The sequence below is a fragment of the Cyrtonyx montezumae genome, unplaced genomic scaffold (genome assembly GCF_038088225.1).
Source record: "Cyrtonyx montezumae isolate F1298 unplaced genomic scaffold, pur_monq_1.0 scaffold_6, whole genome shotgun sequence".
NCBI classification, from domain to species: domain Eukaryota; kingdom Metazoa; phylum Chordata; class Aves; order Galliformes; family Odontophoridae; genus Cyrtonyx; species Cyrtonyx montezumae.
In genome coordinates this window covers 8,272,199-8,293,196 of record NW_027072067.1, presented here as the reverse complement: position 1 = coordinate 8,293,196, position 20,998 = coordinate 8,272,199, and the positions used below count along the sequence as shown (strand labels likewise).

Sequence of the window (20,998 nt, the reverse complement as noted above, 5' to 3'; positions counted from 1 at the left end):
AGCAAATACGCATCTGTTTATCACTTTTCTGTAATATGCCAGCTATTTGTGAAGCATGCCAAATGTTTTTAAGTAAAGAATGTTAAGGTTTTGTTAAGACATCAGGATAACCGAAGTTGTGTTGTTTCAGTGTTGAAGTATATTGCTGAATTCTTTCTTACTGGAAATTGTTTCAGACTTTCATTGAAGCAAGGAATAAAAATGTGGAAGTTGATGAAGGATACACTGTTCAGTTTGCTTCTCCTTTTTATCTCCCCCAGACATGCATGAACGTTTCAGCATCAGCTGCCATTTCTCTGTCAGCCCAAACAGAATATAGGCAGTCGTTTCCACAGTGGTGATCCAAGATGACCTGCCTGTGTGTTGGGATTACTGTAGAACTTGAAAGAAACGTTGGCATAGTGAGGCACTGGCCACAGCATGCTAGTGAGCTAGGCTTGTTATTTCATGCCTTACCAGTGAAGGTGCTATGCTGGCAGCCTGCTCCTTGGAGCACTGTCTCCTGTTTGCTCAGGAAGTGCTATAGATGAGATTTGCTTTTGAAGCGTCACAGACAATTGCACCAGTCACTAGTGTAATGGGTAACATCGTTAGAAATGGTGCTTTAAAGTGACTCTTTGGTAAATGAGTCAAATGTGGAGTCCTGTAGAAGAAACATCTCCATGACTTGAAAGGTTGATAAGTAAAGGTAAGGTGAAAACCAGCATAGTAAAATGTTCTATCTAATCGATCTAATTATTCAGCGAAATGTGAAGTGAATGAATGCTGTTTTGTTGAGAGGAGTCGCAAGCTTTGTGTTAACTGTGACTGTGGCTGCAGGCAGGTAGGTCGGTACCGCTCGCTACTCCTCGTGCCGCAGCTGAGCAGCCCCGGCGGAGCGGCCGCGCTGCCCGCCCCGGCCCCGGCCCAGCGCAGCTGCGGCGCGCGGATGGGCCGCCGGGGGGCGCTGTCCGCCATGTTGGCTGCCCGCCATGTTGGGTCACCTCAGAGGGGCGGCGCCGGAGCGCCGAGAGCCGCTTCTCCGCGTTCGTTCATTCACCTGCGTTGGAGAAGTAGTATCCGCTGCCCTCACGAGGTTCGCCGAGGCCCAGGGTATTTCAAGTTCTCCACTCTCGTGGACCAGACCGCAAGTTGGTAAGTTGGTAAAGTGCTTCAGAAGTGCAGGTGCTAGGGATACCATCACCTCATCGTCTCTTGGTTTCACACCAGTGCTGAGCACTCCTCAGCCAGTTTGTGTTGGGCACCGTTGCTGATGTGAGCTGAAAGCAGCAGACACGGCTCCCCAGTTCTGCTGGGGGTGGCTTCAGATGTGTCAGAAATACACCAGCTTAGTCTAAGTCATGTTTAGAGTGTGTGTTCTCCTAAATGTTATCAATTGTTTGGGCTTTCTTCAACAAGAAAATAGATGGGGGAAAGAAGTGACACTAACTTATTTTTTTCTTGTGAAATGTGAAAAGCATCTGGGTTTTGTATCAGATACACTGGCAGTGTATCGCTGTCGTGCTTTCTTTGTGCTGGATTTTCAGAGTTTGCCAGCTCTTCAACAACTATTTCTTGTTCAGAATGTGTCTCAGAGTGATGCACAGAAAGGAAAACTAACAAATGACTCACAGAAGTGTTTTTCTAATCTTTGATTTTTGCTATTGCAAGTAACTTTTGTTCCCACCATCCACAGCTGAATCTCAGGTAAATTACTTGTTAGAAGCTATTATTTTCAGTGCAATTTATCAAGCTCCAGGCATAGCATCAGCACACAGTGACACCAGGACATGATTCCACCCTTGTAATGACTCAGTATGGTTTTGCAAACTGATGTGCGAGGTTTGAAATTAGTGCACCTACATATTATTCTCAGTTACACTGGCAGCACAGACAGCAGGTGGTGTGTGAACTTGCTCAGGCCAATGGTTCTGATCATTGACTAACACAGTCTGTACTCGGGTATTTATATATAAAAGTATGGATTTTGGGGTGATGAAATTTTATCCTGCTTTCAACGTTCAAACAGCCTGCACATCAGAAGTTTCTGAGAAGAGTGTGTGGTCACTTCTGTGAATAAAACAAATCAAAATAGCGAAGTAGACCCACCTGAGAATCAGCTGAGCCAGAATCTCTTGCTTAATTAATCTCAAATAAAATCTATTCCTCTTCGCTTTTGTTGATCTTGTATGCCAGGCTGGGAATCCATGATCATGCTAAATGTGTACTGTTAAACACCCAGCTAGACTTCCTGCAGGTTTATCTATTGCTTTCTGTAGCAAAAGCTGTGCTTGTAGTCTAGCTATAAGAGTATTAGAATTAGAAATGGATTTTCAGTGGGACTCAAGTCTCATCTCTTGTTTTATGAAAGTGTATCTGATTATGCTTTCCGCTATTTCACAGTTGAGTTCCTGGCTGTAGATGAGCATGCTTTGTTTAGTTTACAATAATTAAATGAAATCTAGGATCTAAGGTTTCCTTAGGGAAGGTGCAGTTTTAACTACATTGTTTACATTTAATTGTAAACACTGAGAAAAAGTTATCTGCACCTTTCTAACATGGAAGACTTTGAATTCATTTTATGTGCATGCATTTATGTAGGTGATGGACTGTTGTAGGTATGTGTAAGAGGAAGGGTCAAGTACTGCTTGTTTAACAGAATACATAGAACTATCTTGTCTAAAATTAAAAGACCATATAGAACTGTAGAATAGGATACAGAATTTCTTAAAATATTGATTTTTTTTGTCTGATAATCAACCACAGCAAATTACATGCATAAAATAACCATAAAAAGTATTAATTGCCAAATGTTTATTTTAATTAAACCTTTTTAATGATACACAGTACAATGTATCTGCTAGACTACAATTCACAACATGAAGCAGGTTTTGTATCTGCTTAAAAATATTCTTCATAATAAATTCATAAATAGATGAAGGTAAAATATAAAAATTACTTAGTATGCAAGCTTGCTCCCTTGTCTCCTCATATTCCAAATGACCTAGTCAGTATTGCAATAAGAGAAGTAGCTAGTGATGATTTGAAATGTATAGCCTGCATCTCTCAAAGAAACCTTGGAAAAACAGCAACAGATTTGTCCTAGATAATGCAGAATATTTTTAACACTGTTATTCTCTAAACCCTTCAAATCATATTGGAATGCAGTGAATGAATTCAATATGAATTAGAGATTTGTATTTTCTCCCCGGCAGGTGCAAGAGCCAGGCTCACTTGAACGCTCTTGAGTCTCCAGAGTTGTGCATCCTTAGGAGACTGGGTTTTATAGCTGTCAGGTATCAGTGAGCGAGGCACAGAAGAGGGAAAAGTTGGTTGAGAGCACTGAGTGCATCTGTCTATCAAAAATCTTAGCATTTCTCCACAGAGACAAAATAAAATCTTTAAACTGTTACAAATATCTAAATTCACCTCCTGCTCAGTATGCCTGTGTCTGCGTTACGTCTGGGAAGTGGAGCAGTGGTTGGTCTCATGCATTGGCTTCCCAGGTTTTGAAATGGTATGTTCACATAGCACCATTTCAACACTTAACTCTGCTGAATGAGTCCCTTATATTACACAGCCAAGCTGTTTTAGCAGTTACTCTCCTCATCAGTACGTTACTCTTAAGAAAACATGCATAGAGTTTTCATTTGTCAAGTACCAAAACACTTTTCATATCTTGAATGATCTATTTTAATACCACTTACAAAGGGGAAAATCCTTATCCATGCACAGCATCGAAATAGGGAATTAGCATGAAAAATACAGAATGAGGGTGCTCTGCCTTTTGCATGAATGTATTTTTTTCTGATAACTGTTTTTGTTTATTGAGAATTTAGCTCCACACAAACCTTGTGCTTTTTTTGCAGTGATAACCACTGAAAATTTAGCTCTCAGCTCTTCATAAATAGCTTCCAATTGTCAAGACAAGTTGGCCCATGCCATGTTCAAAGGACAGTCTTCCATACCTTTGTTTGTTCCATACCTTCATGTGGGATGGTTTAGATAGCCAAAATGGTCAGATGCTCTAAAAAGACAATTTCTAAGGAAATAGTCTTCCATTTCATGTTTTCCTGTTTCTGTCTGCAGAAATACATGTCATTAGAAGTCACAGCTGCTAGCTTCCCCCAGTGCTGGTCCTGTGTAAGGTATTTAGAAATCTAAGTAAAAAAGTACACAAACTTGGATCCCTTCAGCTAGCTATTACATCTGAATAACGTGTACTTTAAGCTCTCTTGGTGTGGGGGGCTTAAGACTGAGACTCCTCCAGTGTAGCCAACTATGCTGTAGTTTGAGTAGGAATAAACTTAATAGGGGAACTGGTGTTCCTCATATCTTAATCCAGAATTTAAACATCAAAAATATAAATGCAGGATAACAATTTGTTGTATGAGTAATTTTTAAAAACATATTTCACTTGTAATAATTCAGGTGGAATATCAAAGTTTACATGGTTAAGTAAGCTTTAGATGCAAGTGGCTGTAGGAAGCTGCTGTACCTAGCAAACACCTTACCCTGCTTACGCCACCTCATCAGGGGATGAGTGCAAAGCTACATCTGACTTTTTTTTTCAGAGTGCAGTATTATATATGTGTCACAGATTTTAAGTAACTATCTCAGAGGAGACTGGTAATTATGCACGTGCAGAAAACCTGTGGGTTACAGTCCCACCATGCCCCTTTAGAGGTTTGTGATGAGATTCCCATTTTTTTTGGTATACTTGAGGTTGAGAGAGTAGAAATCAGTATCAACAGTTCAGTTTGGAAGTAGCTCAAGTGATGTCTAAAAATGTCTTGCAAAAGAATCCAGAAAGTAATTAATGAAAAAAGAACCTCAGTTGTTTTTTATTAATTGATCATAGTGAGGTTGTATGTGATCCTGCACTGTTCTCAGAGGATGTCCCTGGGGGAAGTGATGTACTTTCACATCAAGCTACTCTGTTACAAATGCTCAGCTAGTGTAGCATTTCACTTTTCTTCGAGGTAGACAGACATGTAAGTCAAGCAGGAAAAACTATAGCTACTGCTATAGTGTATTACTTTAACTAGGGAAGGAAATTACATGCTTTAAACTGAGTAATCATTGACTAAACTGCCCAGATTTAATGGGACAAAGAAGAAAATTCTTCTTGGCTAACTTAGGCTTAACTTTTCTCATTCTTGGGGACTTATTGTTAACTTGTTTTCCAGTGGCTGCTGATTTGCATGGCAAAACAAGGCAACAGTCTGCATTCAGTCACACTGAAGTTATAAAGGGAATCAGTACATTATCAGTATTAGTGTGACAGAAACCCCTGTTGAAAAAAAGACAGTAAAAGACAAAGGAAAGAAAGAAAAAGCTGTTTTGTTCTTCAAACTAAAATGAAATGATAAAAAGGGATATGGAGAGCTGAACAGGTGGGAATCAGAACGTCTTCTTGTACAATAGCTCTTTTTTCCTAAAGTATGTGGTGGGGGCTGCATTTAAGTGCCTGCATTCAAGATTTTGCTGCTTTGAATATTCTACAACTATGTTCAGTAGAGCTGAAAGAAAACCAACGTGACATGTCCAGCAAAAACTAACATATGCAGGAGGCTCATTTTCAGACCAAGATCTCAGTGGGATGGCCAGTACTAAAAATACTACAACATTAAAACTGAGATAGTATTTTCCAGATCTTTAAATCTCTTCCTCTAGGGAGGAAAAGAACTATCAAATCTGAGAACAGCTCCCAGCTCCTTCAGGACTGATGTGAGATGGCAGAAGGTGTTCAAAGGGTAAACTGGACACTGGCTAGCTGTGAGACTAAATGATGGAGATGTAAATCTCAGTGGAATAATACATGCCAGGGAAGCACAAGGGAAAGGCTTTGGTGTTGTGTACTACTGCTCAGATGTGTGCGCAGAATGTAAAGGTTTGCTGCAGTAATGCATGTGAAATACGTATGACTATAAGCTCTGTTCTTCAAATAAATCTAGTTTCCTCTGAAGCCAAAGAAAAAAACTGAGCAAGAGCCCAAGTTTTCATGAAGCCCTAAGAAACCTATGCAGTATAAAGAAGGCTTCATTTGGTTTTGTTACTCTCCCATAAAGTCACCTGCTTTCCACTACTGTTCCTAATATATATATATAATTTGTTTTTCAAACCAAATGTTAGCAGGCTTATAGGTTTACATTTGATATAACATTTACATAATTATAAATATTTGTAAAAATTCCATCCATAATGACAGACTGGATGGAAAAGTGGAGGTAGAGTTAGCTTAAATCAAAAATCAATACAGAGAATAACAATGCTCATGCTCCTGGGAACCACATTCTGCTGATGATTTCAGTTCAGTATTTGCCTCTGCATTCCACTCTTAATTGTTATAGGGCAGGGATCAATGTTCCCTTCTGTGTTTATGTAATACTTTGAACAGTTTGGGCACTGCCAAAACCAAATGATAAATACATGGTCAGCCAAGGAGATCTACTTAAAGGCAGTTTGTGCACTACAGTCTTGTTAATGGTCAGCTGCCAGTAAACAGGGCTCTTGGCAAACGTTTATGCTGTGAACTCTGATCATGCGCTGCTGAATTATTCACTTGGTGTACATCAGTGCACATTTGTAACCTGAGAGTTGAAACAATTTTCTTACCTGTAAATCTCAGGTTTATTGCTACTTGCACTCTTCATCCAGGTAGCCTTTAGAGTTAGAGGACAAAGCTGACCTGAAGCCATAGTCTCCATATTTTTTACAAAAAAACTCATCTGAACCAACGAGTGTCGGCACTGGAAAACGTAGCGAGCGAATCACTGACTGTATCTCATGTTTTCTGACTGAAACAAACTCAACCTGCAGGCAGAGTCACAACCTTCAACCGCAGCGTAAGAGAGAAATGGGAGCTAATACTAAGGAAAGGTCAGCTCCTTGGTCTATGGCTACTCATTTACTTCATGTGACTTAAAATTAAGGAAATGGATTTCTCCATTTACTGTAAATATATATATATGTATATGTAATTGACTGTACTGGAAGTAAGCAAGAGCTATGGTACTTCTGCACCTTGTTCCAGTTTTAAGTTGAATTACTGTGTAAACTACTGATTTTGAGTAGTATCAATGCCGTTCTTAAACATGAAATTTTATCTGCACGGATTAAATAATTTGGCACTAATCCTGCAGATACTGGAGGCTGAGCTTATCTGAGGGTCCGTGTGCATACATGCAGAACTGCAGGACTGTAACCTACAGATGTAAACTATAAGAAGTCATGACAAGTCCAATGCTTGCCTGTAGTCTGTAGCTTAAGGACCATCTAACCACAGGAAAAACAGTAATCAGGACTGAATTGTAGCTTGGACTGTCTTCATACATTTTCCTGGGAATGGAATACAAGATTTCTAATAACAAAGGCAGAGTTTGAATGATACCTACTTTTGGTTTTTAGCTACCACTGGGAATTCACTGCTTGCTGTCTTTGGATGTAGGAGAGCTAGATATGTCCTGGAAATGCTACTGGGTATGTCGCCAAACTGCTACTGAATACTGTGGCTTAACCTGCCTTTCCATATGAAATATTAGTGTGAAAACAATGGTAATTGAAGAATGTAAAGCCCTTTCAGTCTTACAACTACAAAACTTGAAATCTATTCCCTTAAATTAGAAGCAAACAGGATACAAAGCATAAGTAATTCTTCAATAATCTACCTCATACTTTAAATTAAACAAACAAACAAACAAAAAAAAAACCAACCCAAAAAAACAAACAAAAAAAAAGCCCCACAAACAGAAGGACCAAGGAATGATTTAATATTTTCTGTATGAAAATGACTAGCACTGACATTAGGATCTATTAGCCCTTTCTTCAATCTTCCAGATTTTCCTGATACTGGATGTGCTGAATGATTAAAAGCAAGTGTAACCCCGGTAGTATACCCATCCACCTGGTCTTTTTTGATCCAAGATTTTCAAAAGGGACAAAGTGACTTCATATGGGGGCTTTCTGTAAATGAGCTCCTTTAAGGTATCTGGATTGGCAAAATCACTTGTCACTTCTGAATATCTCTGCTTTAAGTGCAGATTTAAAAATAAGCCTGCTTCTGCTCCTTTTTCAAATCTGAGTTTGTAAGGTGCTGAGAGAGTAAATCCAGGGAGGACTGCTGCCATCAGTACTTCAACTGTATCTACAACACGCAGTATAGAGCTGAATCTGAAAGACAACTATATGACTATGAAATCTATTTTACTTAGTAACGTGAGTTTTGATTAACAGTAAAAGATTTTCCCTGCTAATTGTTTTTAAGAAATAAACAGCAATTAGTGACATGTAGAGAGAAGCAGATGAGTACAAAGGTGGGAGGTAATCCTTCAAGAAGACACTAGACTCTTAAAACCAAACAGCTGTGATGCATGCAGTTCTCAGCTGTTGTGAAGTCTTCTTTCTAATTATGTGCCCATTAAATTATATTTAAAAAAAGATGGTTAAACATCAACCAAATCCTGCTTAGGCCACTTAAACAATAAGCACTCTGGTAACATTATGTCAAATGTATGACCAGAATTAACCCTGTATATGACCGTGAGGCACATAGCAAGGGATCATGGCTACCAGTCAGTTCAAGGTTTCTCCAGTTCCTATTTCTGTTGGTGCAGGTCTTGAGTTTCAAATGAAGTCAATAGACCTGAGGGCAAAAAAATCAATGACGCTCACTTGAAAAAGGGAGCTATCACTGCAAACAGTAACAAATGCAAAACATCTGCACTCTCCTCAAGACTGTAAAATGACTCAACTGGTCCAGCACTCCCTGACAGCAAGTCATGTGATATCGCTCAGGGTGATTGTGCTATCTGTTAAAATGATGACTTAAGAAGATGAAAACAAACAAATAACCTGAGAGAAGGCTGCCCCTCCTGGGCCTGTTCCAATTCTAGCTAGCAATCCATATGCCCTTGGACAGAAGAATGCTGTTTGGTCCTGTAATGATAATAGTGGGTATTTTGACAATTGAAATACCTTTATCAAAGACACTCCCTGTCACTTCTAGGCTTTCTGGTCATTGGTGGAGCGCTGAGGATTTAAAGAGATGCTGTCAAGCATGCCTATTCTAAAAGTAACCTTCTTTGCCAACAATCCCATGCTAGGTGCTTCAGTACTTTAGATGTGAGGCAGTTTTTTCCAGCCATCTGTCTCCTACCCTGCATCATCAGTTCAGAGGTTTTTTTTTTCGCTTCCATACCTGGCATGATGGTTACAGAAAAGAAAATGGCAGGGAACAATGCTGATTAAGTTTTTTTTCAAAAGGCCTAGCTTTTAGGACTACCTCTCAGAAGTCCCCTTACATATATTAAAAAAAAAAAAGACACCAAAGCAAACAGGATTGTGTCTAACTAACTTCTACAAAATGGCTGGTTTCACAGAAGGAGGAGAATATGGCTACTGTGCTACTCAGCATTAGGGTAAAGCACCATCTAAATTCCAGTAAAGTTAGGGATTTCACCTAACTCATATCAGCAGCCACACCCCCAGCCTTCTACAACGTCTTTGCTGTCAAGCTTGATGCTATCAGTATTCTTCTCACTGAACATAGGGCCTCCATGCCTCATCATGAGCTCTGTAGCCATCTTCACAAAAGCCTCCTCCACATTGCTGGAGTCTTTTGCAGAGGTCTCTATGGCACAGATGATATTATCATAGTGTTCAGCCAGACTCTGAGCTTCTTCCAGCTGAACCTCTCGAAGGTCACTTAGGTCAGACTTGTTTCCTGGAAATAAGAAAGAGAAATGGGACGACTATTTATGCCAGAGCTAGTGTTTGTAGGTTGTCATGTCATCTAGATAAGCTATAGAATTTCCATTTTTGGAGATTTTCAAAATTCAACTGAAAAGGCCCTGACCAACCTGACACAATCCTTTCTTTCAGCTGGAGCTTGGACTAGGTCATCTCCATAAGACCCTTACAACCTGTATTTCTGTATGACTCATATATAGAACAGAAAAAGTCAGTATCAGAGTAACAGGATAGCACAGCAGTAACTATAAAGAGAGAAAAGTGGGTTAGAAATCAAAGCTAAAATCACCTTGTGAGAAAAAAGGAAAGGAAGACCAAGTGAAAACAACAGCAGTCTTCAGGTTCCTAAGGACATCCAGAACACTGAAGTACTAACAGATTCACAAGCCTCAAGAACGGTGTCTGAGTCAGAAACACTGGAGCTGAGGGGCAGAATTTCAAACAGAGAACTGATGGATTCTAATTGCATTGAAGTCCTTCCAAAATCCTCAGTTTGCTAAGGTATGTGGGTGCACTGGTCCATCAAAACATGTCTGCTTGATATCATGGAACTTCTTGCCCTAGAAACCTTACAATTGTAATCATCAGAATAGCTACATAGGAGCTCTGCTTCAGAGCCTGGGTACCACGGGTACTCACTTCACCACTAAGACGCAAGGGTTTAATAGCTGGCTTCTGATACAAAGCTGCCTAATGCTTAAAAGAACTTAATCAAAGCAGATGGACTTCTTAAGCACATTTGTCTGATGAATCAGCACTTTCTGGTTAAAAACAAAAAAAACAACAAAAAAAGGAAAAATTCCAATCAGCTCTACTATGTACATTTTGACTTCAAGCAAAACCAAAACTTTTAACCATCAATAGTAAGTATTACATTGCCCACTATCCTGTAGTACTAATACTTTTATTCTGTGATTTTAACTCACCGATCAGTAACTGTACTATGTTGGAACCAGCATACTTTCTCACATCCTCGATCCAGCGAGGAATAGACAGGAAAGAGCCTCTCTTGCTGATATCATAGGCTAGGATTGCTCCATTGGCGCTGCGGTAGTAACTCTGTGTGATAGTTCGGAACCTCTCCTGGCCAGCTGTGTCCCAGATCTGCAACTAAAGAAAACAAAGCATGCAGTGACACACTGGCTTGTAAAGGTTTTAAAATACATAAAGTTCTCCTGAGTCGAAAGATAGGACTTGATTCGGTAACCCTGTCATAAATCTCCCTTACATGTAACACATTGTGGCATTACAGTTTTCTAGTCCTCTGGTCATGGTTTAAGGATAGCAGTGAGTACTGGAGAACTTCTTCATCCTTGGCAGCCTGAAATTTATATTTGCACTGAGATGCTCTGGGTTTCAGCTGATGAGATCTGATGTGTTCTGCTGTAGCAGATTATGAAATTACCTCTTCGATGTGTTTAGACCTATGCCTTTGTAACTTTCAAATACATACTGTCTAGACACTTTGCTTTTAGGTGCTAGAACAAACTACATCTGGGCAGGAGGAAGAAACGGTCAGCTGATGGACTGCCTAAATCTAGTAGTGTAAAAACTATGAGTTTAGTATCAGGTTTTGAGTTCTCAGTACTAGATGTTCCAGAGGAAGAAGCCAAATAACTGAGAGTGCACAAATATAATATCCTGCTCACAAGGAAAGTTTATTTTTAAATTGTCTTGTTTTACAGGTTGTCTAATGTCCTGGAACATGGCGGCTTATGTCATAGGAGCTTTTAATCTAAAGTAACTGTGGATGTTCTCATTCTCCATATAAATCTCTAATCCTTCCTGAATCCTTCACAGCTCTTGGCTATAATCCATAGTAACAATGGAAGCAAACGTTTTTCTTATAGTAATTTTAAATTGTCTGTCCTTCTGTTTCACTTCCCCTCCTCCTTGTTCCCAAATGATGACAAATGAGACACCATTGTGGGTTTTTTTTGTGTGTGTATGCAATTTATTACACTCTACATCTCCTCTTAATTGAGACCAGACATAAGTAAATACTCCCGAGTCTTTTAACTTTTCCATATTGTGGACCTTTTGTTAATTTGTTCCCCTCTCTCTGAACCTCTTTCTTTTTAAAAGCTGGTAGTAACTTCAGTGATGTTTTACACTAAACAATACAGAACCACGTTCAATGTATTTCTTTTACACGTTAGTATTTTGTTTCTATCACCTGACTCTGCTGCATGCTCACAGAAAGTTTCATTTTGAAAGAGTGATAACACTCCTATGCTAACTAAGTATTTAGATACCAAATGATGTATGTACAGCTTAAAAGGAATCAATTCAATGAAAAAGTACTTCTCAGTTTTGGTAAGTTTTCTGGGAGAACAAAAAGGGACTGTAATGGACTTAGGAAACCACAAAACCTTTAGTATTGGAACTGTTAATGATCTAGAGAAGTAAACAGGCAATTACCAGAGACAAGTAAGTTAATGGCAGGCTCTTGATGTTCTCTGTACCCAAACCTCCCATTAGACCTTTGTTTCCTTTATGTAGTTTAAATTTCAGTACTTGTTAAGGTCTCTTGCAAAATAAGGCTAACCATGATTACCCAACTCCTGGGAGAAGACTGAGAGATATTACACATATAGAAGACTTATAATTTTTTTTAAATAAAAATATCTTAGCTTGCACTTTTCACATGGTATAAAATGACTTTCTTGTAGAGTGACTGAGGAAGCTGGTCTGGGGCCTTATGCTGTATACTCAATTTTGAAAACCTCTCTACACATACCTTCCATAGAATCACAGAATCGTGGAAGTTGGGACAGATTCGAGGAGTTGACAGAAACTGCTTGCTCAAAGTGAGATCAAAACTTAATTCCCTCAGTAGGATTTGCTTCATCATTTTCCCAGCGACCAAATCGAATCAGATCAGCCTGTAGTTGTCAGCACTTCTTGCTGTTTCTGCACATGAATATGGCACTGCTGTCTCTGGTCCTCCCAGATTTTCACAGACTTTCAGCAGTGATACAGGAACATCACATTGACATCAGGAAGCTCTTACAGAACTCCCAGACATTTTTTACTCAAGTGTTTATGTTTCTGTGTTCACAGGACTAAATGTATCAAGTTGCTGAAGCCTTGAATCTCTGCTGGTAATAGCACAAACCACAGGCTGGATCTTCTGAGGAGCTCAAACAGCAATCTTCCTCCCAGACCAAGTGCCCCAGGTAAGTTCTTTCTCATAGAATTTTGATTTTGTGCTTTATTTTTTATGTAAAGACAGAATCATTCAGCTTTTTGTGAGATCTTATATGTTGTGGCTTTAACACAGAATGTGTTAGCTCAATCTCTGTGACATAACCCATAAACATAGATACCACCTGACACACCTGTTTGTCACTGCTCCCATCACTTCTTGCAGAAGAAGCCAGGTGAGTGATCAGTGTTTTTCACGCAAAGTCAGCCAAATAAGGACGTGATTTGCTTAAGCTGAACTAAGGCTACACTGTCATCAAGAACTTGCCCTCCCAGCTGCATATCCTTGCACTCTCTGTGTTGAAACTAGCAGCTGTTAATCTTATTTGCTATATGGCTCACTCACAAATATTACTGAAAAATAGAGATTTTTCTTTTGTTTGAAGAGTTAATGTTAACTGCGGAGTCGTATGGTGCTGAAATCCTGCAAACTGCACAGGAAGAAAGGTGCAACTATCCTTTTACAGAAATGGCAAAATAGTCTTGAGCCCATCTTGAACGTGGCTTTGAATTTTTTGGATAGTAGAGCCACTACTGCTGGCCAGTACTAAATAGCAAAGTGTTATTACTAGCTGTTAACTCCTGTAAATTTTTTCATGACTACATAATCACTGTAGAATTGAGGTTTTCCATTAGTACAGTAGACAAAATCTCGAACATTCATATTTGGTTATTCAACTTTTTCTACTGGAAAGGAGTATATACAGTTTATGCCATTCACTCCTTACAGGGTAGGGACCAACTGGCCAGGGAGCAACTTTGCTGAGAAGGACCTGGGGTCCTCACAGACAGCAAACTGAACAGGGGCCAACAGCATGTCTTGACATTAAAGGAGGCTGGTAGCATCCTGAGCTGTATTAACAGGTGTGAAGCTGGAAGATGAGAGGGAATCATTCCCCTTTATTCATTTCTTACTAGATTCCAGCTAAAATAGAGTGTCCAGTTTTGTGCTCTCAGCACTAGAAACACATAAAAGAACCAGAGCAAGTTGAGCAGAAAGCCATCAGATGGTCGGGTAACTGGACCTCATAGTACTCTGTGACAAGAGGTGGAGGCAGCTGGGCTTGTTCAGCATGGGGGAGAGATTTGAGATCACCTATTAGCTGATGATGAGGAGGTTACTAAGAAGACTGAGCCTGGCTCCTCACATTGGCACATGTTAGTAAGATGAGAGATATCAGACAAAAAAATATTTCAACTTGATGTACCAAAAAGCGTTTTCATCATGGAGTATGTTCTCCAAAGAGGTTTTGCAGTCAAAATGCCTGGAACCTTTCAAAACCAGACAGGCTTAGGCCTTGAGCAACCCAGTACGTTCTCAAGGGTTACTAGTTTGAGCAGGAAGCTGGATGAAAGACATGAAGTTCTTTCTACCTGAAATATTCTTGATTCTATTTTAGATTAAAAAATGCACATATATCTGCATGAAAATAAATAATGGCAGGCAATCATTTAATAAAGCAAATTCAAAGAGACATGCTTTGCACTTAGAAGAGTAGATCAACCCTAATACACAAGGTTGAACAGTCAACTCTTATGTGTGATAGCATGTGCACAGGACTCTTGTAGTTCCGCTCAGAAAACAGTAGGCAAAAATATAGGGAAAGGTTCTAGATATTTTTATGCACCCATACTCCTTGGATGGTAAGACAAGCCAAATTCTTTGTAAGCACTTCAGATTTTCTGAGGATGTTTCAGATTTATAGTATCTATACTGTTTATTTGATCTATTAATGTGCAGAAGTCTGATGCATCTAATCCAAATCTTCATGGTATTATGGAACTGTACATAAACAGCCATTTTTAAGAGATTTGTGGTGTTATTTTACCAACCTGCTTATCTGAGGTCTAAAAATTCTTCAAAGACTGCTGCTGCCTTAACTAAGATACATAAACATTTAGAGTATGTGAGGAGGGAAGATGGAGAAGCCATATGGAGTTATGAACTCCAGCAAATTGCACAGGCCTTTAAGTCAGAATGTAGTGAAATATATGATGGCTTTCTTGATTGTCTGATTAGACTCAAAGAAAGCAGAGTTTCAATCACAGAAACTGACAGTGTTGAAAATGGTGACTGACTGACCAAAGAGCATAGTAAATTGGTATTATCAAATGATTTAATGTGGACTCGTCTTCCACTGGTAAACATAGTGTTTATCAAAGGTTAATGCTTAACAGTTGCCCTCAAGACACTTTAAATGAATTGCCCTTCCCTTCTTTCTTATATAATTCATTAAGTACTTTCTCAATTCTAAATGCTCTAGTGTTAGGAGAGTCAAAGTAGTTGAGAAGAGAGATACACTTTCCTTTGGATATCAGAGATTACTGCTTCCATGTAATAACCAATTATTTATTTGTTTTTGTTTAGCAATATTAGTAAATACAACTATTTCTTCCTTTGGTTTTCCTTTCATTCCTGTTTATTCTTTCTTTTTTTCCTCAAATATTATGCATTTCCTATTTTTTTACTTCTACTGTATACGATACCATTGCACAATAAATTTGGGATTTGTTTGGAGCTGACTCTCCTGTCAGTCAGGAGTCAAGACAGCTAACAAGTTATAATTTTATATTACTTGCAATTTGGCCAGGTAATAACACATTGCATTTTGAACAGAATATACGTAGGCTGCTCTGAAAGTAATGCTTCCTGTTTATTTCCACAAAAACTACAACAGATATGAGGAACACAATACTACCATCTGATAGACTCAGTTCGCAGTGACAAAATGCTCTTTTCAACACTGGCACCACCATTAGCTGTGCATTTTCACTAGTGATGAACAAGAGCCTGCATGCCATACTCATAAAAATAATGCACCAGCAGAGGTGACCCACTGTCACAATGGCCAGTGCTGAAACATACCACCCACCACACCACTGTGCTCACATCCACTGTCTGTTTCCATAAACGTTCAGCAAGTGTCAATGAATGCCAATGTGTACAGTTTTTTCTGCATGGAGGAACTCAGTTCCACTCCTTTGCTTCATGCACACTTTGTGTCAGGCTGCCTCTCTGCTGCCATCTGTCACATCTGACAAAATGTAATGGAGTATTGGCAGGGAAGGTTCAACCTCTACTGCCATACCACCACCATGTGCCTCTGACATTGTGGGCCAACATAATAAAATAGGAGGCATTACTTTCAGAGTAGCTCTCCTGTTTACAGCCATGAAGTCTGAATAGAAGTCCAGAACCTTAACAACATATGGACTGAGAAAGCTTGTAAGTTAAAAAGTGCAGTGGATAAAATCAATCATAGATTGGCTTAGTTTGGAAGGGACCTTAACGGTGGTGTAGTTCCAACCCCCCTGACATGGGCAGGGTTGCCACCCACTCGATGAGTCCTCCCAGGATCCCATCTAATCTGGCCTTGAATGCCTCCAGAGATAGGGCATCCACAGCTTCTCTAGGCAACCTGTTCCAGCACCTCTGAGCAAAAAAACTCTTCTGAACATCTAACCTAAATCTCCCTTTTTAGTTTAAAGCCATTCCCACTTGTCCTACCATTATCAGACTTTGTAAGAAGTTGGTCCCTCTCCTGCTCGGAAGCTCCCTTCAAGTACTAGAAGGCCACAGTGAGGTCTCCCTGGAACGTTCTCTTCTCCAAGCTAAACAAACCCAACTCCCTCAACCTCTCATCACAGGAGAGGTGCTCCAGCCCTCTGATCATATTCCTGGCTCTCCTCCAGACCCCTCTCCAACAGTTCCACATCCCTCCTGTAATGGGAGTTCCAGGCTTGGACACAGTATTCTATATGGGGCCTCACAAAGGCAGAGCAAAGGGGACAATGACCTCCCTCTCCCTGCTGTCACCCCTCTGTGGTTGTTGGCCTTCTGAACTGTGGGCTGGCTCACATACAGCTTTTCATCCATCAGGACCTCTAAGTCCTTCTATCTAGGGTTGTTCTCAAGGAGCTCTTTTGCCATTCTGTATACATATCTGGAATTGCCTCAACCCAAGTGCAACACCTTACACTTGGAAGTCACGATAGGCATCACATGCAGTTTGAGTTTTGACATTCCATTAGAACCCAGCCTACCAAATCTACCACCTCCCCATGTGGATGTAGGTGACCTGGTGTGCTTTTTAGCCCCAGTGCCTCTGAGAGCCCATAGCTCACAGAAGCCTGTCCCAAGACAGCTGACTCATATAACCCTATTGGACAATACCACAAGCTGCAAATAGAATTAAAGAAAGGACAAGAAGAGAACCAGACTTGATGACACAGAGAGTTTACTTGTTCTTGCTCTCTGGAAGTGGTAATCTGCAAATCTGTGTTAGCACATACTGGGGATTTTTAAACTGTCAGTTCTTTATGTTTAGTTACTATAGAGAAAGTTTCAGTTACCAGGACTGTCTGTGAATAGCTTCTTTCTCAGGCACTGGCTTCTCTTTATGTGTGATGCTTAGTCAGCTTCAGTAGCTTCTGAAGCACTGGTGTATGAGGTGTCATCTGAGACACTTGAAAGAATACAGCTTTAAGATGAAAGCCCTATTTGAGTTAGAAAAAAAAAAAAAGTAATCTGCAGACCTTTCAAGTTTACTCCCCCAACATGTTTCTTTTCTCCTATCCAAGAAAAATGCATCAAAATGAAATTAAGACTTAAAATCCTTAGGCTCCAAATACTTCAGGCACATATAATTGTAGTGAAAACACTCAAGGTTTTAGACAGAAAGGGACAGTAACACGATTAACTTTAAAATGTTTGTTTGAATCTCAAAATAAGAGCCTGATTCATACTCAGCTGTGTTGAAATACTATCCTTAGCCCAACTAAAAATGAAGCGTAGGCCACTGAGGATGTGGAGGAAGTAGTGTTCAAATACTCCTTGGGACTTTTTTGGACACACTATTGGTCAGAAAGAACTTCTAAAGATGATTCAGTTAACAAAAAAATGGATTCTTCTCATTTGTGCACCATTTGCTAAAGACAAAACAAGCCTTCTCATTCCTTAGGAAGATTCTGCCTTGAGTAGCATAAATCCACAGTGAAGTTGGAGCAGCACAGGCACTGCTTGGCATGCATTTGTAAGGGTCTTAACAGTCAAGCAAACTTTCTTTTCAACTCATCTTGAATGTCTCTTCTTTTGAGGAACCCCAGTTAACAACTTATGCAGAACACTTTTAATGGAGTATGTCTCCTGGCACAGTGAGAAACTGCTCTCACAGAGAACATGTACAGACTTGTTTACTAACAGGTTAGGATATGGCCTCTTCAGATAGCTCAAGTACTCTTCCTACCATCAGTGTAACCTACACCATAACCACACTCATACAATGGGCCAGATACACACACCTGACACTGTGAATTTAAATGCTTGAGAAGGGAACTCAGAACAGTATAAAAGAATGCCTCCTTACTTTCTATTTCCCATGAAATGCAGAACAAATCTTTTTAGATTAGATGGACTACTCTGAAATCTCAATCTAACTGGACAAGCCTGACTGAAATGTAACCTTTGCCTATAATTCACACCTTAATAGACCAAATAAGAAATGAAACTCCAAGCAATGTTTCATATTCTAGCTGTAGCTCTGACTTAGCTGCTGACAAGAGCACTTAGAAGGTAAAACAGCAGAAGTGTTGGATTAATTTGCCTAAATTCATGTTTAGAATAATATTCTTCAATCTGTGCATCCCTGAATTTTTCTAAGCAGAAGTACAGGACAATCTTAAGCTAAAGAAAGCATCAAGAGGCCTGCAGTTTTTTTCTTGTCTTTTGTAAGGTGCTGAGAAATAATCCACAGGTTTTGTTACAGGCTGGCAACTAACACAGGGGTAGTCCAGCCTAAGTACTGCCAACGAGGGAAAGCACACCTAGGGAGTTAGCTTTATTCCCAGTCCGGAAGTCCCCAGCCAAGACCCCGGCACCAGGGACTGACACATTTGTCAATTTGCATGTGCCTGGCGTTTAAAGTGAGCCAGGTTTCAGTCTGAAAGGAGAAACCTCACCACGAGCTGCTCACTTCCTGGAAAGTGCAGTAGAGCACAAGCTGAAAATCTGTTTCCTGTTCAGCTAACCCCATATGTAATAGGAAAAGGTGGAACAGCACAAAGAAAATAAATACTTTTGCTAGGTGTTTAACTTCTAATCTAACTTTTGTAAAGTTCCTTTCTTCCTTTCTTCCATTTTCTACAACTTTGCTTAATATTCATTTATATTTATATTTCATTTATACGAAAAATAGAGATTTTCACCCCTGCTGTTGTTAAACACAGACCAAAATTCAGCTGCAGTTATTATATTTCTTTACCATGTTTCATCTCAAAAGCTTTACAGTTTTATGATCGTTTTCTGGGCAGTGATTGAATTGAGTGCTTTTTAGTCCCACTGGGAGTAAGCAGATAGTTGTATGACCTCATTCTGGAGGGGAACGGCAAAGGGATTTGTAGTGCAGCCCCCTACAAGCTGCTGTGCATCACCCTCTCTTTCATACAGCCTGACCATGCTCCTGCATCCAGAGGTCAAGTCTGTTGTATGGAGTTTGCGCCACGGAGTGATGAAAACTTCACTGGGTAAACATCAGGTCATCTTTCTAACCCAAACAATTAGCTAATTTTTGCTAGCATGAGAGAAGCAGAAGTCAAATTTAGGGTTTGGGGTTTTTTTTGATTTGTGAACTACAGAAGCTGCGCTTTCTAAGACACCCCATTAACAGTGCCTTAAGACAACTTTTAAATATATCCAATTTAGAAAGCGTTGCCCGCCCCCTCGGAGGCTGCCAGTTCCAAATCCCGTTCTGCAAATACAGTGCAGACGAGGTTCTTTCTGGTTTGTAAACAAACCACCACCGGCAGCCCGACTGCAAAGAGCGGCACCGCAGTTAAAGTACAGCCCCAGCAGAGCGTGTCCCGAGGCGCGGGTTGGCAGCTGGGCTTCTCCCAGTCGGGAACCAGGTGGTTACATCGCTGGTCCTACGGTAGCAAGAGAAGTTGATATACAGGCTCGGTTCAACCTCGTCCCCAGGGCCGTTTGGGAAGAAGGCACCGGAGCTGCGCAGCTCTTCCTTCGAGCAGAGCAGCACCGCAGGGATAAGTAAGCAGCGGGATGGGATGGGGGAGCCGGCAGCGAGCCGGGCCCGGGCAGCCGAGGGCTGTGCCGTGCCGTGCCGGCCGCAGTTCCCCCCGCCGGGCCGGCACCGCAGCGCGGGGTGGCGGCCGTCCCTCGGCCCCGCCGCTCACCTTCACCCGCTTGCCCTGGATCTCCAGGCTCTTCATGGTGAAGTCCACGCCGATGGTGCTGCCCTGGCGCTCGGCGAAGGCCCCGGTTTTGAAACGCTGTACGAGGCAGGTCTTGCCCACGCTGGCGTCCCCGATGAGCACCAGCTTGAAGAGGAAGTCATAGCTTTCCTCGGGGTCGGGGCCGGGCCCCGGCGCTGCCGGGCCGGGCATGGCGCTGCCGCCCTCGGCCTTCCGCCCGCCGCCGAGGGAAGCCGGGCTCTGCGCAGCGCCCACCGCCCCCCGCCGCGCCGCCCGGGCCTAGCCTGGGCCCGCCTCCTGCCCGCCCCGCGCCCGCCTCCCTCTGCCCGCCGCCTCCGGGTGCGTCCGGCCGGGTCGGACCGCCGACGGGGCCGGGTTGCGCGCCGCTCCGCTCCAGCCTTGTCTCCCTCGGCGGCCTGCGGCCGACCCCGAGCCGCTGCCGGGATCTCGGTGGGACGGGGTCGGCTCGGAACGCGGTCCGACCGATGCGAGGCACGAAAACTTTAGTGTCAGCTGTCACGAGTGGCTGTGGTCACTGCCAGTGGAGAAGATACATGTGCAAGTGTGTGTCCCCATTCTTTTGGAGAGACGTTTTCCTGATATATTTTTTCTGTCCCGTTTTACAATTGCATATACGCTGAAATAAACAGGTGCAGTGACACCATTAACACATCCAGGAAGTGCAGCCGGTTTGCTTCATTTTGCTTTTCATTTTTATGTCTGAGCTGGGGTGTGGTTTGTTTCTAGAGTCCCAGCCCAAGGCTCAGGGCTACAGTTTTTGCTTGCACGGTGCAGTGCCACGCAGACGTCTTTCAGTCTGTCACACTGTCTGATGTATGCATATGTGTCTGTGTGA

General features: G+C 41.4%; 1 protein-coding gene across 2 annotated transcripts in view; it reads right to left on the bottom strand.

Annotated features, from left to right (window-relative positions):
- Window positions 1-20,414, bottom strand: part of RAB43 (RAB43, member RAS oncogene family) — a 258,462-nt gene extending 238,048 nt beyond the window's left edge. The window contains exons 1-3 of one of the 2 annotated variants that reach the window (XM_065749659.1): window positions 20,125-20,414; window positions 10,656-10,839; window positions 8,254-9,703 (exon numbers count right to left, since the gene is read on the bottom strand). In XM_065749659.1, the coding sequence (XP_065605731.1) occupies window positions 9,450-9,703; window positions 10,656-10,839; window positions 20,125-20,334 (648 nt within the window). In that variant the 5' untranslated portion in view covers window positions 20,335-20,414 and the 3' untranslated portion in view covers window positions 8,254-9,449. The remainder of the gene's footprint in view (window positions 1-8,253; window positions 9,704-10,655; window positions 10,840-20,124) is intronic. The other variant, XM_065749660.1, reaches the window with a different exon arrangement.
- Window positions 20,415-20,998: the final 584 nt, after the last annotated feature.